Source organism: Ceratotherium simum, chromosome 5, assembly GCF_057802395.1.
Source record: "Ceratotherium simum simum isolate JZ-2026a chromosome 5, ASM5780239v1, whole genome shotgun sequence".
NCBI classification, from domain to species: Eukaryota; Metazoa; Chordata; class Mammalia; order Perissodactyla; family Rhinocerotidae; genus Ceratotherium; species Ceratotherium simum.
The window spans coordinates 33,002,844-33,022,265 of NC_141904.1; the positions used below are offsets into that span (position 1 = coordinate 33,002,844).

The following is a 19,422-nucleotide window of genomic DNA, read 5'->3' on the forward strand; positions in this document are numbered from 1 at the left end:
CAGCCCAATAAGAGTCACCAAACAGCAATAAAATATTGTTCTCTGAACCTGATAATAACCAGGAAGTCTTCTTCATTTAGTTCCTGAACTTCCCCTTGACTTTCCATTATCATTTCCAAGTCTTCCAAAGCAGTAGGCTTCTTTGGGTTCCAGAGTCTGACTCAATTTGTGATCTCCTAGCCCTTCCTCTTCCGTGATCCAGGGCTGCCAGGCAGCCTTCCACCTCGCCTTCCCCTAACTCAGAGAGGCCCAAGAGCCATAGGACTCTGCTCAGCATCCAGGGAGCAGCTGGGCACCTGCTCCATTTTCATACTCCACCATCCCTGGTGACTGGTGCACCAAAGTCGTCACTTCCTGGCAGCTGTACTTGGGACTCATCAACTTCCTGGAATCAATTTTTTACATTAATAATACTAAGCATGAAATATTTTTATTAGTTTACATTGTGTTATTTGTATCTGTGAAAACTTTTTTTGTGGTTGGTTATGGTAGATACATTTCTATATTTATGACATTATAATTTAATATCAATTAATAATTTAGTAGAAGATCAACAATCTATAGTCCTCAAATCTAAGCAATTTATGGATTTTATATTTTTGTGATTTCAGATTCTTTACAGCATGATTTATATGCTTCCTTTAGGTTTTAAAATTATCTAAATATCTAATTTATCTAGTTTCTAAATAATTATCTAAATGAGGCAAAAAGTGTTTTTGTATCATTCTTTTTACTTCTCAATTGTACCAATTATTTTATCTGTATGTGGTTTTATCAGTTTTCTAGGGCTGCCATAACAAAGTATCATAGACTGGGTGGCTTGAAAATAACAGAAATTTATTTTCTTATAATTCTGTAGGCTATAAGTCTGAGACCAAGGTGTCAGCAGGGTTGATTTCTTCTGAGGCTCTCTCCTTGGCTTGTAGATGGGTCTCTCTCCTTGTGTCTTCACATGGTCTTCCCTCTGTGCATGTCTGTCTCCTAATCTTCTCTTTTTATGAGGAAACCAATCGTATTGGATTAGGGCCCACCTTTTAACTTAGTTACTTCTGTAAAGATTCTGTGTCCAAATACAGTCACATTCTAAGGTAGTGGGGGTTAGGACTTCAAAACATGAATTTGGCGGGGGAAACAATTCAGTCCATAATGATGGCACTTTACAATATTTTAACTTGCTAAAAAACAAAAATGTGGAAAGCACATGTTTGTTTGAACTTTTTAACAGCACAGTGAGGAAATAGAGTTACGGTGAGGCCTAGTTACCTGCTTGAGGCCTCTTCTCTGGTAGAAGGCAGAACTAAAGCCTGAGTCTCTGATTTGAAGGTCACTATCTTTTTCACTCTGCAGTGCGGCAAACTGAAGTAGAACTTGACAGTTGTACTGATTTTTTAATGTTTGGGTATATTACATATGCCTATTTTGGATCTTGATCTATAAAATTCAGTCACATTTCTACTGTATGTTCCTTAGTCACAGCTTTCTGACTTCTTTGCTCCCTTCCCTTCCTGCTTTATTCTCTGAACAGTAGGTTAGAGTGAAGAAAGAGTGGTAAAATAGTTAAAACTTAGTTGATGTATATAGTACGTTTTGCAAAAGGGAAAAATGAAGCATACCAAGGAATTTCTAGAAGTTTATGTCATGAAAGAACGCAACCCTAAAGATTTATTTTTAGTAAAGGATAAATTTTATTTCCAGGACTGAGGATTTTTTTTTTTTTTTTTGTGAGGAAGATCAGCCCTGAGCTAACATCTGCCAATCCTCCTCGTTTGCTGAGGAAGACTGGCCCTGGGCTAACAACCATGCCCATCTTCCTCCACTTTATATGGGACGACACCACAGTATGGCCTGACAAGCGGTGCATCGGTGTGTGCCCAGGATCTGAACCGGCGAACCCCGGGCCACCACAGCGGAGCGCCCGCACTTAACCACTTGCGCCATCAGGCCAGCCCAGGACTGAGGATTTTTAGCAATTTGGTCACCTGCCAGTGGAGCAGGTAGGGGGAAAAAGGGACACTGTAGAACTGCTGAGCTCTATTCCTGCTTTTCCCACAGTAGTTATTATCTCCAGTGTTATAATAGCCTGAGCTTGAGCTACCAGTCCTCCTTTGACAGCCCTAGCTCAGGAAATGCCAGTTCTCCTACCCCGTCAGAAGCCAGCTCTCCTACCCCGTCAGAAGCCTTGTCAGCAGGTTAACATTTTAGTAATTAAACCCTCTGATTGGTTAGAGTTGATTCAACCCTGCCATGAATCTGATGAATCTTTTTTCTCTTGTCTTTCTTATTAGCAGTGCCTAAATGTCTCTTAAAGACCCTGGAGATCATTCTTTTGTCTTATAATTCTTTCTCCTTATATCTTATGTATAGTTAAATATGTGACTATTTTAAAGCTTTCTCTGTCTACAAAGATGCAACTGATTACATGTATCAGATGAATAGCCTACTTTTAAAAGATACAAGTATGAATATGTTTAAGTTTTGTGAAAAAGTTATTGAAATTCAAAGGAGAAAGTATGACAAATGATTGTGACAGATGTATCGATGTCTGTCTTTTTTAAAGCATCAAAATAATTAAAAATATTTTCTTTTGAAAGTTGGCCAGGGATACTTTGCCCTGATCCTTTTAAAGGGAAATACGTGACCTATGACCTGGATGGAAATGTTGAACAGTATCACATAGAATTCCTGGGTGATCCCCATTCAAGATCATGGATAGATGCGACATTTGTTGGACATTACAGTATCACATTAAAGGTAGGTACAATAACATCAAAACTTTATTCCTCTTGCACTTGTTTTAAATTATGGCCAGTTTTGTCTCAGATCCTAAAAGATATATAATTACTTTTATATTTATATTTATATAAACAAAGTAGTATATACTATTTGTTTAAACTCAAATATTTTTATTATTATTATCGGGGTTTTTTTGGTGAGAAAGATTAGCCCTGAGCTAACATCTGTTGCTGATCCTCCTCTTTTTGCTGAGGAAGATTGGCCCTGGGCTAACATCCATGCCCATCTTCCTCTATTTCATATGTGGGATGCCTGCCACAGCATGGTTTGATAAGCAGTGCATATGTCAGTGCCCGGGATCTGAACCTGTGAATCCCAGGCTGCTGAAGTGGAGCGCGTGAACTTAACCACTACGTCACTGGGCCAGCCCCTCAAATATTTATATTTTTAAGGCAGTTTTTTCAAAGGAAGTGTGGATATAAAAATAGCTGACAGGTAGTTTTAGATTTTATTTTTCTAATGTAAATCAACTGAGGACTTTATATACTTGCCTTTTGGAACCATTTTAAGATTATCATTTGGTAATTTTTTAATTCTCTTGAGAAGACTAAGTTGTAGCTATAGCTCACAGGGAAAATTAATTATGGAATGCAACAAATTTTCAATTTCAAACGGAATATTTCATTATGTTAACTCCTTCAGTATCTTTTTGACTCCTTTTAAGCTTTAAATCACACACTACAATTAATGAACAGACTGAACTCTCAGGTTGATGAGAATAGGTGAACAGGACCTATTTCCATGAGTATGGTTTAATTGTTGTAAATCAATTCAGTTATCTGTGTTTATATTCTAGTATTGAAACTTTTCATTTGCAAATGATGTTTTCATTAGAAATCTGATTAAAAGGTAGATGTCAGAAATGTGGATGCTTTTGACTCAATTTGTATGGTTTTCTATAGTGAGAAAGATATATATTCAAATATACATATCAGTGTGTGTACATTTGAGGCATGCCATTTAATCCACAGTATAACTAAATCTGTGGAAATATGAGATAGTTTAAAATGGGCTTTTACTGTATCTTTGCCATAAACAGTATCTTTGGTCCATTCAGCTTGAAAGCAGCTGGAAGGGAAGGCTGTTTTAGTAAAAATATTTAAGTATGGAATAACTTTACTTACAGTAATTTCATGGTAGTTGCGAGCCAGTCATCTGAATGTGAGGCACCCTCTCTGCTCTGACATTTTGGACATGTTCCCAGGCACTTCTGCTAGCAACAACACAAGACAGGAAGGAGTAGTCTCCCTTCTGTGCCTCCCTCCCCTTTTCTAAAGGATGGGGAAACCTCCTAGCTTCTCATGAAGCAGACCTTAGAATTTTAGATATTTGACAATGTGGTGAAGAGCAGAGCATTCTTAAGAAATTATATTTAAATATAAGTAAAAAATCAAAGTATATTTTTAAATTGTCTGAACTAGTATTACTCTCAGGATTTGAGTTCTGTCAGGATTAATTTGAGTAATCTGATTCCAGTAAACATACCATTAATCCCTGAGACAAGGAAAAAATCTGGTGCAAAACAAAGCCAAACTCAAGAATCAGGAGCCATAACTTTTCAGCCTTCTGAAAGCAGTAAAGCAAACTTAGGAATTCTGGCAAGGACCAGGAATTCAGAGCTGCTTAAATTAAGCAGGCCCCCAATGCAAGGATGAGAGCAGAAAAAAATAAAGTGTTTGTTTCCACTCTTCGTTCCCCGACTCCCCCCAGCTGGCTATGTGCTCTGGGTGGATAACCCACTGGATGCCCACAGGCTCTAGGGAGGCTCCTAGAGCCTCAACCATCATTCAGGGTACCTATCTACAGGCTCTGCTCTTGTCTCTTACTCTTTTCTTCTTGTCTATGTCTTTTTCTTGACTGTTCCCTTGGAGCTGATATAATCGGGGTACCCTCTTCTGTGGGTCTCTTCTTGTAAGGCTGAAATTTTAGTTCCCCTTTACCTCAAATTCAGCTGGTACATGCCAGACTGTCCTGCTGTGCTCTGATTCTCCACTCCTGGCTATGGAAGGATCTCTGTTTGCCAGGAAGGGGAGACTCACAGATGATTGAAGCCTCATTACCCCAATCTACTCAAGAAACAGAAAGCAAGGAAGTCAACTCAGGAAATACTGACAACCAAGGTAGAAAATTGGTCAAAATGATACATATGAGAAATTGATTGAAAATGAATAATTTCAAACTATGTATTACCCAGGGATAGCTGAGATTTTCCTGTCACCAGGAGATGGAGATAGTATTGACTCCAACCTGCAGTTCTATTGCCTAGACTTCAAAGGGATATGATCTTTTATGGTCCTCTCTGCACTGGAGCTCCTACATCCTCAAATGCTGACTTTACATTGTACCACATTGATCCAGATATTAAATTCACACCCCTGCTCTCATAATAAAAGGTCACATACACAAAAAATAACGTATAGTAGACAACATAGACTTTCTTAAAGAGTTTTCTAGATGAGGTGGAGGAGGAATGTGTATTGCACAAGTTATCTGATCCCTTTTTCTAAAAGTAGACAAAGAATGATAGGCATATACAACTCTCACTGGCTTAAGCTGATTATAAATCTTACTTTATACATTATTTCAATATCATTTTCTCCTAATTTGTGTAAGCTTAGTTTAACAAGTGATTAAATACTATTTCAGAGTTTTCATTGAATATGGACTATATATATTTTGCAGTGTATATGTTAAGGTGGGATAGAAATAAGCTCTGCTAGAAAGACATTATATGCACTTATGAGAAAATGAAATATTTTTTAGTTTTAGATTATAAAAATTTTAACTCTTCTCTTTTAGTTCATGTTTGTCTAGTTTTTTTTTTTTTCCTGAGGAAGATTGGCCCTGAGCTAACATCCGTGCCCATCTTCCTTTACTTTATATGGGATGCCACCACCACATGGCTTGACAAGCAGTGCGTCAGTGCACGCCTGGGATCCGAACCTGCGAACCCCAGGCTGCCAAAGCGGAGCGCGCACGCTCAAGTGCTTTTGCTACCTGGCTGGCCCCTAGTTTTTTTTTTTTTAATAGTCAATTCCCCCTGGTTGATATGTTTATGGGACCACTGACATTAATTTTATTGTTGAAAGTACAATAGAACTCTGTCACTGTCTATTCATACAGATGATAGGGTTTTCCCCAATATATAAAATTACTCATTGATACCCTGGAATATACTTTAGAAAAAAGTTGAAGGCAATATTTAGATTGCATATTTGCAATTTATATTAGTTCATTCATACATTTTATTTTTTCATTTACTATAAAATCAGTAGCTGTAAAAATAGCTGAAATTCCCCCTTCCTTTTAAAGAAACTTTGGTTCTCTTAGAAGTATATGTTCAAAATACATATCACTCTGGTAATCACTCAGAGAATGTAGACATGCACATGTACTAGATGGCTATTTTTAAAAGTTGATGTATGGCATTCAGTTCTTTCCCCATTAGCACAAATATTGTTTCCTGTATATTTAGTAGGTACATATCTGCAGAACATTTGCAAGTTTGGTTTTTACCTTGATGGACTACATGACTTAGTGTAGCATTTCTTAAGTCTCGCTGTGCATTAGAAAACCTTACAAAACAATAATAGCAACAAAGACACAGCAATGCCTGGGCTCCACTCTACTGGATTAATTAAATCAGAATCTCTTGAAGTAGGGCCAGGCCTCAGCATTTTTAAGTTTCTCAGGTGAATCTAATGTGCAGCGCAGAGAGAGAGAACCACCAAAGTTTTCTCAACTTGAGGCATCAGAGTTTTGTTGGTTTTATCTCTACTAGTGTAGTAATATAACTTTGGTCATGGCTTACTGTTTCCTGTTACCTTTCTTCTACTTCTTTTGTTAGTCTTTCACTTTCATTTGCCTGGAAATTATGCTTACTGCCATAGGTTAACATTTCTAACCCAATGGTAATCAGTTTCATTGAACACTGCTTTAAGGTCATTCTTGTCATTCAACATTATACATAATTTATAAATATTGCTGATAAAGCTGATAATTTGGACTTAATATTTATAATATATTTAAGTTGATCATCTATTTTATAGGTTATATAGAGTCATTGTAATTTTTCTTGGACATAAATTATGTGCTTCAACCAATGATGGCTTGGCCTACACTTCTCTAATTCTTTATATTGCCAAGAAAAAGTAGGTAGTTCACCCCTGATACTAAGATGCTTCTATGGTAAAATTTAGATTTTTTTTTTATCCATGATGTGAATGGATTTTTTGGGCTATATATTTTAGTAGTCTGCTTGCTACTGTATGTGCAATAGACCTGTAGATGTGCAGCCATTTCTTTGGGTAATAGATGTCATTTGGGTATTTACCCATTGTGTTATGGAGTTACCTGTATTTTCCAGGGAGGTGAAAAGGAAGCAATGCTGTATTGCTAAACTTGAGCTCTGCAATTCCTAGAATTCTGCTTCCTAGTTGAGGAAGCCCTTAGTACTGTTCACCAAAATTTTCCAGGTCTCTGCCTTCCTGTTATGAAGTAGAATTGCACATTTGTTACTCTTGTGGTGGGGTAGGGCCAGTGAGTTGTGAATGAAAGTGATGAATGTCACCTCTTTGAGCACAAAACAGTGTCCAGTGCAGCATCCTCCAGAGTTCTCTCTTTCCTTGTGGCACTGTAACTGATAATGTTTGACATGTTGGTTTGCCACTCTCTCAGCCTGGATCCCTGAGTGACTACTCTTAGCAAAGGCCACCAACAGATAATAGATACACAATATGAAGAAGATTTAAACCTTGTGTTAAGCCCCTGGTATTATTCTAACAGATACTCTAATGATAGCAGAGAGGATGTCACAATTCTTTATAACCTGTGTCTTTAGAAGGACTGTTCCTGAAATTTCAGTACTCTTCAGAATATGGCCAAATGACTGAAATCAGATTACTCTAATTTCTCCAGTCTGTAACTAGAAATAATACAACTTGTTATCCTATAGTAATTTATCAAATAAGTTGATTTATTTTCTATATAATGATAAACATATGAGTAGCAATTACAAACTGGTGATTGATACATTCAATATAAATTTGGTCTAGTAAATATCTTCCCACAAAGGCTCTGATGTCAACATATACTATGATGACTCAAGTAACTAAAAGAGCCCACAAATACCAATCATATGTTGAGTGGATCCTTTTCATACAATATTTAAAGTCTCACAGCAACCCATGAAGATAGGCATCATTACTATTTGACATATGGAAAAAACTGAGATTCAGGCTACATGTGTAGCCCCCAAGGTAAATCAGCTACTAAGTGATAGGGCAATGATTAGAATCAAGATGTCTGTCTCCAAAGTCTAGATTCTTTTCTCTTTATATACTATGCCAGTTTACTTATACAGAAGCAGTGGTCTAATTTGTTGTTGAATGTTTTCCCACAGTTGCACCTACAAAATAAGGAGATTTTTCACCTTTTAATTCTAATGTACATGTTAAATGATGGCAATCTCTGGTAGACTTGCTCTTTATTTGCCTGTTGATGTTCCCCTTTGGAGGGCTAGTGACCAAGCGGAACTCTTGATATTTTCAAATTACATTTGCAGTAGTCATTTGACAAGTGCATCTGGATTAACATCTATTTGAGCAAATGTTTTGCTTCTAAATTTCATTAGGATCCAAATTTTAAGAATGTAGTCAGTAATAAGGATTAGCAAATTAGTTTATTACTAGATCATCAAGCAGCATTTTGCTCTTAGAGTAATGGGGTGAAACTGGATACAAATCTATTGAGCCAGGTCTGTGGAAAACTTACATTTGCAAAAAAATATATTTATATATACACAGACATCTTGTTTCTACTGGCAAATAATCTGAATAGCTACCAAACTCTCAGTAAATTTTTATTATATGAATTCCATATTTGATATAAAATTTGCTGTAATTTTGTTATTATTGGGTTAAGACTTTTTGTTTGCTTGTTTTCTAAACATCCTTTAGTTTTTGGCCTGGAGAAAGGTTAAGGGAATTAGAACATGTTTCTGTAACTGTGACCTATTTGCGAATAATCTGTCAAGAAAACTTTTTTAATAATGTATATTAGGAAAAGAATAAAGTTGTCATAGTGGCTAAAAAGGCAGGCTCTACAGCCAGGCTTTCTGGGTTTGAAGGTTGGCTGTGCTACTTACTAGACGGTTTACCTCAGGCAAGTCACTTGCTCTTTACAAATCCCACATGCCTCATTTTAAAATGGAGGTTATAATAGTATCTGCCTCATAAAGTTATTGGAGGGATTAACTGAGATAATGCATATAAAGCATTTAGCATAGTGCTTGTCATATGGTAGGCTCTTGATAAACGTTAGTTGATGTTATTCATTGGAAGTACAGGTGAAATAAATAGTTAAATTATTTATTTCCTCTCCCTAGAAACCTGCATCTGCAGGAGGGAATACCAAAAAAGATACTAAGAACAGTAAGGTAGAGAATGATATCTTTTCTTTTGACTAAGATCATGTGTGAAAAATTACATGATTTTAGTGTTTTTTTTAATCAACCAATATGATGCTCCCAGAAATTCAGGGAAATAGAGCTAATTGATCATCTTATCCTTTGATTCTTCAGTACATGACTGAAAGAGACCATTGCTGCAGTGGTTTTCTAGTTTAGTGTAAACAGAAGTGCCTAAGAACTATTGAAAGCAGGAGATAAGTTAGAGCCTTCTTAATCTGACTCCTTGGTGAATGAATAGTACCCAGTATCAGCAATGCCTCAAGAATACTTTGGACTTATTTGATGGAATTTGGAAGGAGAATAGGAAATATTATCTTTCATGTTCTTTGCAACTGAATGAAACCGGTTTCTTTCCCTATCTCTATTCTGCTTTTTTGAATTCACTCATATTTATGTATGCTGACTTTGCTGCTCCAAATAAATTCTTGAATTTGCTTCTGTCATCTCCCAACTTCATCTCTTATGAATTTAGATAGCTGTGAACTTGTACTGAAGTTAAAAGTCCAAATACAAATAATATGACCAATTTTACTCAGTTTATAAAGGATGGAACAGGTGGCTACCTTTCCCATCATCAAATGCCTGAAAAATATATTAAGTATCAACTAGATTTCTCATATTGACTCTTCAGTGAAACAGCAATAATCTTTTCTAAGAAATTCCAATATATAGCTTTCTCAATTTTCTGGAAATACTTATTTTCTGTTAAAGAAACCAGAGTCAGCCAAAATACAAGGCTCACTAAATTGCCTTCAGAGTCATACCCCTTATGAATAAGGCTGCCTTATAATGAGTCTTTTATGTTGGGGCTCTTAAATTAATAAATAGTTGTAGAGTAACTTTTCGGTACATTCTTCCATTAGAGAATGGTGAAGTCCAAAACTCATAATCATATAACTGAAAGTCTACAATTGATATATTAACTTCTTTTCCGTTTTCTTTTCTTTAATTCCTCCACCATTTTTTTGTTTTGTTTTGTTTTGTTTTGAAGTATTTTCTAGCCAAGGGCCAGGACCAGTCCATGACTCAGGCAGAACATATCCCTAAACCCTAAATAATGGTGATTAAACTAACTGAAAATAAATTTCAGAATTACTACTTCCTTACCATTTTGTTTGGTTCACAGAATATGTACTGATTCTGCATCACATATTTAACCATCCTCTTCTCCTAGATCTGCCACCTGTTCTTATGATTCTATCATTAAACAGAATCCGAGCATCTGTCTGAAATAAATACAACCATTGTTTTCCCATTAACGGATATTTCATAAAAAACAAGCAAATGTGGAGTAGAAACAAGCTAAGTATGTTAACTTTGTTTTAGGTTCAGGTCTTGATATCCCTTCGTACTGTTGCTTAAAATCCTTTGGGCCAATCCTGACTTTTTAAAGGCTCAGGGCAAATGAGCACATTCTTATTTTCGTGGCTGATTTAAAACCATTCTCCCAGTTCTATTTAATGTCCCCAGGTATAGCAGGCAGCGTGGCTAGAGCAAGGGTAGACAGCAGCACTTTAGATAAGCACAGGCCTTAAAAATTATCTGTTGACTCAGTGCTCATTTGTTTTCTGTGCTTTATTTCAACAATATGTTACTAATATTTCACTATCATTTTACATAGCAATGTTTACAACTGCTTTCTTGCTACAAACTTAATGATATGTTCAGTTTTGCAAAGTAAAAATTCTACAACTTGAAATCAGAATATGTAAAAAACTGTATACAGTAAATAAATTTGTTTTTGATTCTTTTAAAAAAATTGATAAAATATATTTACCATTTAATTCAGTAGTGATTTCGGTTTTTAACTACTGATGAATAATCCTAGGAAAAAATTTTCCTAAGTGATATAAATATGACCTGATGCAGAAAATGCCAGATGGCAGTTTCCTATAATTTTCAACACAATTTATTTCTTATGATATGAGCTATGAGCTGTTCATAAAACCATCTTTGAGATTTGTGCAACAGAATTGCCTTTTAGTAAAATATTTTATAGTGATTGAGCCCACGAATTCTGGAGCTAGATTGCCTGTGTATGAATTCCACCTCTGTCACTTACTAGCTATATGAACTTGGGTGAGTTCTAAACTCAGTGCTTCAGTTTCCTCATCTGTGAAATGAGGATAATAGTAGAGCCTACTTCATAAGCTTATTAGGAAGTTAAAATGACTTGTTTGTGAAGTGCTGAAGACTGTACCCAACACTTAGTACTATATAAGCATTGGGTAAATTAGTAAATTAAAAAAAATAATGGACTCTTTAGTAATACAACTGCTATGGAAATAAAATATGTATTCAGTCACCTCTTCCCTGTTGTGAATAGAGTACCTATCTCATTTTATTGGGCTGCAGAGACTAAATGAAAAAGTGTTTATATTCTGATCGTTTATGACATTGATAACTAACATTTGAAAAATGCTCCACATTTTAAAGTACTGTTTACATATATATCTCATATGATCTTCATTCATTGTTAAGAAAGTTGAGGCTCAGGTTAAGTGACTTGTCCAAGGTCACACAGTGGCAGAACTGGGGGCAAGCCCAGGCCTTCTTATTACAAACTCCAGGTTTTTACATTATATGTCAACCTGCTTGAAATTTACATTGGACCATCTGCTTCTAATCTTCATAAGCATACCAAATTCATAATAAGCTATCATCTATAAACTGGAAAATCACAAAGTCCCTCTTATTGATCTCCTATCATTAATTCAGCCAACTTGATTAATTAACTTAACCTTTAACAAGGGCTTTTCAAAGTTGGACAAAGATATGAAAGCTCTCTTCTTCACATTTAGTGCATTGGTTCCTAGCCATAGATTTAAGACCTCTTCATGACTGTTATTAAAACCTAATATTTATTTCATTCCCTTATAACCTGAGCAGTAATTGGTATTATTAATACAAACATTGGTATCCTGATGCCAGAGTTTGTTTTGTTTTTTTGTTTTCCTCTAGTATTGGTTACCAGACTTGTTCATCGTCACTTTCTCCCATAGAGCTCTTTAAAAATATATATTCCTGAACTTACATACTGGGGAGTGTTCTGAGAATCTATATATCTTCTCAGTGAATCTCAAGAACTACTATGTAGCAGATTATCTCCCCATAATATTTATTTTCAATGTTTACTGGAATTAGCTAAGGAAGATATTTATGAAAATTTTTACTGTTTTTAGTGTGTTTATTTTGTAGAATATCTGAATGTGTTTATGGGTTTGTGGTGCTAAAGAAGCCAGGCAAATCTTCAGCAAAATTGGGATGTTAGACTCCCCTGTCCCTTCAGATAGTTTCTCTCTTTGGTGGTGGCTGTATTTTCTCCTGCTGTGACAGCTGGAGCCCTCTTACTTTCTTTCTCTCTCCTTCTCTCAAAATCTGATTTCAGGTCCTTCATGCTAAATGACTGATGTATTAGTTGTATAAAAATTGTTTTCTGAAGGATGTCAGTCCAGATAATAGACCAGCCTAAAATGTCAGACTGGGGCTCCTTTTTAAAAAAAAAAACCAACCATAGCGTGTAGCAGTTGTATATTCCGTCTTGATAGGAAAAGAGCTTAGATATTCAAAATACTTAGTAAATATTTGCTAAAGTTTAGGTTAATAAAAAGCCTGTCTAGTAGCCTGTAATTTTTGTGATTTGTCCATTGGGGCTATTTTATCTTAACTGCTTGGCTTCCTGCCCCTCCTCCCCACCCCTAGCATTGCTCAGAGTACTCAGTCTCTGTATTGGTAATTTCCAATATTTGAAGCCAAGTAATGGAATCACACTGTACAGATTTGACTCTCAAATTTCCTTATTCTTTCTTTTCTGCCTAATTTCTCTTCTAGTACTCTGTGTTCTTGGTATTATCTGTCAGACATCGATGTAAAGAATCAGACTAAACAAAGGCTAAAACCTTTTTTTGTTGTCAACTTAACTGGTTCACACTTTCTGGTGGTGTGGGGACATAAGTTATTTTAATCTTAAAATCCTGCTGAGTTAGAGTAAGCAAAATTCCTGTTTATGTCTATAGGAAACTTAGAGTAAGCAGTAAGTTAATAAGATTTTTGAAAGCAGTATTTGCTTCAAGCGTTCAATAATTTGAATAAATTGTCTAAAAAATCCAGAGTTGATTATATGAAGATTATATGAACCTATGTTAAAGATGACAGGTGAGAGGGGAGGGAGATATTAGGAAGCCAAAGAGTGTGCGGTACATGTGGGTGTCATGTGACTATCTTCTAGTTTGCATCAAAGGAACGGAAATGTTCTTACTGTCTAGATTACTGGTTGCTGTTGCAGAAATCCAGTTTAAAGAAGACAAGATATCTTTGTGATTAACTTTCTACTCAATTGCTTTAAGTGAAAACAATCTGCCCAACAGAGAAGTGCCATGGCTTCGGCATGATAGTAAATGGAACGATGCATCAGGGCGATACATGTGTAGAGTCAGCGAGCTACACTGCAAGTTTGAGTGTATAAATAGTAGCAATTGACATAAATCGCCAGGAAGAGTACTCTATAATAGGTGGTGGTGTTGATCCTCAAACATTTAGTGGAGATGCATTCCAAAATAAAATTATTTTGCATTTCTTTAGATTATGAAATCTGTGACTTATATCCCCACGTTTCTAAAGGCATATTATGTAAGAAATAACTTAAAATAATGGTCAATATTTGAAGTCATTTCAATGAATTTATGAAGCTCACTAAAGTAGTCTAAGTACTTATGATTCTGGTTTTCCAGATTTTTAATATATGCTCAACATTGTGTCTAAAAGATAAGTTTCCTAAACTGTAAGTACTTATATTTGCAGTTAACTTTAATATTGATATAGTCAAAATTTGAATTGATACTTTTGGATTGTAGATGCTGTCATTATACCCACAGGATTGTAGTGAGGCTCTACTGTGCCCCAAATAGATCATATTAAGAAACATTTGATTGAATTAATTTAATTTGAAAATTGGATACTATTTTTTACATAACATTTAAAGTGCTTGAAATTAGATACACTCTTTTTCAAGAAAAAATGCTGTTAGTGTCATAGGATAAATATATGGCCCATGAAATTCGTTACAGATCTGAATTCTGTACAAAAAATGAAATTCTATATTATCTTAGAAGTAATGTCACCATAATATCGTAATGCCAGATAGCCATCATGTGTATATATTTTTCTTTTACCTTTCTAGGGGTAATCACAGGTAATTCAGGATTAAAATGTAGCAGCTTTTCATTTTCATCTCCCATTTCTTGACTGGGTTTTACCCATGCCACAATAAACAAAAAATGTCTAGTTATAATACTCAATAAATATTTGCTGAGCTCCTATTATTTGTGACTCTTCTAGTGAACAAAACAGACAAAACTCTTGAAGTGAACAAAACAGACAAAATTCAGATGCCCTCATGAGACTTAAATTAGTGGGATAAGATGTAGTGAACAAATGAAAAAAGATACGGTGTGTTAGTTGTTGACGAGTGCTATGGGAAAAAATTAAGGGAGAGCAATAGGGAGAGTGAAGTTATAGGGTGCCAGGTGTGGGGAGGAAAGACTACCCACCTATCTATTCTAATATTCAAAGCTGCTTAGCTAGGAAATTCTTCCCTACAGCCAACCAAATACCAATGATTGGTTGATAGTAATTCTTGTTCTGATTATATTTTTCTCTCTCATTTATTCCAAAAAAGTAGTCAGGCCACTTGTGTTCTCATGTCTCGGGAGTTTTCTGTTGTGGGGATCAAAGGCAGAGCTTGCCTGTCTTCTTGACCTGAGTTCTTTGAGAGTGGGAAGGGTAGACTGGGAACGGAGAGGCCGGTGTCTCTGAGAGGAACAGGCAGGAGCAGCGAGGCAGAGACGAGATTCTCTCAGACTTGGAAGAGGACAAAAGTCTGTCAGTGCCCTGGGAAGTGGCAGTACCTCAGAGAAGAATAGCACCGTGGTACACCCAGAGGGGTTGAACCCCGTCATCAAGGTTCCCGGCCTCTGAAAAGATTCTTTTGTCTCGGTGTGGCAAAGAAGCTGTTAGGCTGCCTGACTTCAAGGGACTTGAACAAAGATGTTATTCATGTAACCATTATGGGTTGAAGAGTAATGATCTTTCCTCACTCTCCAGGCACCATGTATACCTTTCCAATTTATGTGAACCTAGGGAAAGTAAGGAGTGGCCCCAAAATGACTGAGATCAAATTTTTTATCTTTCTTGTTGGATAAGGGCTTTCTTATTCTATTTTATTTAGCAAAAATAAGGATATGTGACATTGCTTACACATTCAAGATTGAGGAATAAGATTTATCCTGCTACAACTCCAGGTTATAGTATCTTGATTAATTCTTATGTGGAGAAGCAGTCTTAAAATACAAAGCAACAGAAGATATGAATTTCCACCAGATTACAGATTTCTCTCCACCTGTTTTACTGAGTAGACAAACATATATGTATTCTTTTTGTGTGTGTGAGGAAGATTAGCCCTGAGCTAACATCTGTCACCAATCTTCCTCTTTTTGCTGAGGAAGATTGGCCCTGGGCTGACATCCGTGCCCATCTTCCTCCACTTTATATGGGATGTTGCCACAGCATGGCCTGACAAGTGGTGCATCGGTGCACGCCCGGGATCTGAACCCCAGGCCGCCGCAGCAGAGCGTGCGCACTTAACCACTGCACCACCAGCCGACCTCTGTATTCTTATCCTTGAATTTGCCACTTTACATTAGTATGTGGTGATAGCACAAACCTTATTCAGTGAGTCAAAAATTACTGAGAAGAGACGTTCAACTTCCTCCTCAAACCCTGGGAAATGTAAAAATGATATTAAAGCCTTCAGTCAGTCAATAACACCTGTTTGAAACAAGATCACATAGGATATTAGTTTATAAACTTTTCAATTTTGGACACAGCTAGGAATTTTCTCAGACATAGGGTACTATCTTTCCCTGTCTAACCGTCTGTTTAGTCTCAAACCTCATCCTTACTCCAAACATTTACATGCTTATTCATCTATGAAGAATATATCTATCAAGAATCATCGTATTTACACTGTGTTCTGTGTTTTGTTTTGTTTTGGAGTGGGAGATAAGATAATTTGAAAGTTCTAAAATTACTAGATATACCTGGGTTTGAGTGAAAGACGTCTTTTAGGACTACAAAGGCTGAGGACGAAAATAATGATTTTCACGTTGCACACTGAGGTACAAGACTATGTATGCAGGACCTGAAAAGGATGTGACAAAACTGGCCCGGCACCCCTTGGCCCAATTTACATAAGGATATAAAAGGCTTGAGGTTGAACATACAGAAATTTCTTTGGAGAAAATGATGGTGTACTGGGGCCTTTTCCCTATACTTGGGGAAAATGAAGGATGGTCATTTTCCTGGATCTTATGTGTACTACCAGGGGTTTTTGAGAACTTGATGTGTGTCCTCTGGAGCTTGAGCAACACAGCATACAGGTGTCCAGCTTCCCCTGAGAAATCTGCAGTGAGAGTTTCTGATTATCAGGTCTGGTGGTAGAGTGAAGAGAGCTAGCAGCACTGGGAATGGCCAGCATTCCATAGTTTTCAGGAGCAGCAATGCATGCAACATGGAAGAAAGAGTCAGGGGTAATTTTAGAAGGGTCCCCACCCAAGATAGCTTCCTGCTCCCATGCAATCTAAGCAGAAAGATGCAGAAAAATGGTAATGGAGTGGGGGTTGAAAGGAACTAGCTAAAAGAAGGACCTTTCCCCTGTCAAGGGAGCTGTTCCTAGTTGGGAGAAAATGTTCTCCAAAAACCCACAAAGCACTCCACAGTAAAAAACCCTTCGACCCAGGAAGTACCAACCCCAGAATGCCACGATAGCAGTCAAATAAAAACATTCTCTGCAATTTCTTTTCCATTCTCTACCTCTAACCCTTTCAACCTCAGAGGACCTAGAAGATGTAGGGAGAAAAGGAGAAGCACATAGAGAAAAAGGAGAACCACTTGCAGCCTGAAGTATGCCCTTAGCTTGTGGAGCACAGAAGCTTTAACTTGAAATGAAGTTTGAAATTTTGTCTCTTACATGGGAGTAGATATTTTAGTTTTTGAATTTGGGGAGACTAGATAAGTAACTATAGGACATTTTATTAGCTGCGAGTTACCAGGAAAGTCATAGGACCTGCTGTAGATTTCAGTAAAGGCTTAAGAAACATCTAGATTCCAGTTGAAAGGGTGGGTTTGAATGGCAGTTACTTTCTGCTTGAGCTTCAATCCTGTTTTGAATAGTATTTGGCTTTGAACAATTCGTTGTTAAATCGGAAGTTAATTATCTGACTTCTAACTAAAAAGGTAAATGTAAATGTTATCATCACTTTAAAAGATAATTTTTGTTTAAAAAAAAAAAAAGTTTTTGCCTTAGTTGGGGCTTATTCAAAACATCATTGTTTCCTTTGCCAGCTTTTTTCCAAAATGTAAACCTTCAAGTCGAACATTTATCTCATTAAATACTATAGTACTTTAAAATTGAACTTAATCACAATGTTATTACTATAATTCATTCAAGCATGATGTTCATTCATCCTTCATAAACTTTGCCCTGATAATTAGTATATGGGGTGAATCTATTATGTTTGGTGAAATGCTGAGTCTTTTTTTCTTTCTTGTCAATCCAGAAGCCTTTCCTTGGCAGATTCCAGTTGAAAGATTATGATAACGTCTCAAAGATCTTAATTTATGAAAGTGATTACAAACAAATTTTTTTTGAGTAGCTTCTGCAGAAGGATTCAATTTAAGTAAATGTGAATTACTTCAACATGTCTTGAAAAATACATAACTCACTCAACTGAAAGTTTTATTTTAATTAGAGAAGAAATTGGTTGTTCATGTAGGAAATTTGGTTTTTTAAAAGAATGTAGGTTTAATACTATTATTTAATTGTCTTGGTAGAATTGGCTAATATAATTAGCCAAAGAAAGAAGCAAAAGCACACACAGGAAAGGAAAAAGCAAAGTGATTATTATTAGCACATGATTGTTTACTTGGAAAACCCATGAAACTCAAATGGAAAAACTATTATAAACAATAAGAAAATTCAGTTATGTAGCAGTTATAAAATTACTGTACACAGGTAACCAATCTGAAAATATGAAGGGATAAAATTCCCATTTATAATAGCAACAAAGCATATATAGTACACTGGAGTAAGCTTAAGAAGCATGTGCAAGATCTATGTCAATAAAACTTTAAAATGCTAATAAGAGAAAATAAAACCTAAGAAAATGGAAAGATATAATCCTCTTCTTGGTATGAAAGATTTGATATAAAAACATGTCAATTTTCCCTAATTAATTTTAACGCAATCTCAATTTTAAAAAAGGACTTAAAAAAAACTAATTCTAAAATTTCTGGGAAAATTATACATAGAAGAGGGAATTAGGCCTATAAAATATAAAATTATAGTAAACCTCCAGTAGTTAAAGCAGTTTGATACTAACAGTGATTTGACAGTTTAATAGAACAATATAGAATCCAGAAATAGACTCAAAAGTACTTGGAAATATAGTTAGCGGTTAAGGTTGTATTCAAATAATTAAAGAAAAGTTGTATTTAATAAATTGTGTGGGTACAAATGGCTAGCTACTTGGGGAAAAAATGAAGTAGAAGCTATACCTCACAACTCACCTCCACATTAGTTCTAGAAGGATGAAAGATTTAATGAACAAAAAAGAAAATATAAATATACTAAGTGCCCATCAAGGGACGAATGGATAAAGAAGATGTGGTATATATACACAATGGAATACTACTCAGCCATAAGAAACAATGAAATCCAGGCATTTGTGACAACATGGATGGACATTGAGGGTATTATGCAAAGTGAAATAAGTCAGAGGGAGAAGGTCAAATACCGTATGATTTCCTTCATTAAGTAGTGGATAATAACAACAATAAACAAACACATAGAGACAGAGATTGGATTGGTGGTTACCAGAGGGGAAGGGGGGAGGGAGGAGGGCGAAAGGGATAATTCGGCACATGTGTGTGGTGATGGGTTGTAATTAGTATTCGGGTGGTGAACATGATGTAATCTATGGAGAAATAGAAGTATAATGATGTACACCTGAAATTTATACAATGTTATAAACCAATGTTACTGCAATAAACAAAAAATTAAAAAAAATATATATATATACAAAAAAACTATAAACAGGAGAAAA

At 35.9% G+C, this 19,422-nt stretch overlaps 1 protein-coding gene across 4 annotated transcripts in view; it reads left to right on the forward strand.

Moving 5' to 3' along the window:
* Nucleotides 1-19,422, forward strand: part of ZCWPW2 (zinc finger CW-type and PWWP domain containing 2) — a 151,591-nt gene that overhangs the window by 61,893 nt on the left and 70,276 nt on the right. For all 4 annotated transcript variants that reach the window (XM_004419444.3, XM_087430654.1, XM_087430655.1 and 1 more), the window contains exon 3: nucleotides 2,592-2,751. In XM_004419444.3, coding sequence (XP_004419501.2) covers nucleotides 2,592-2,751 — 160 coding nt within the window. The remainder of the gene's footprint in view (nucleotides 1-2,591; nucleotides 2,752-19,422) is intronic.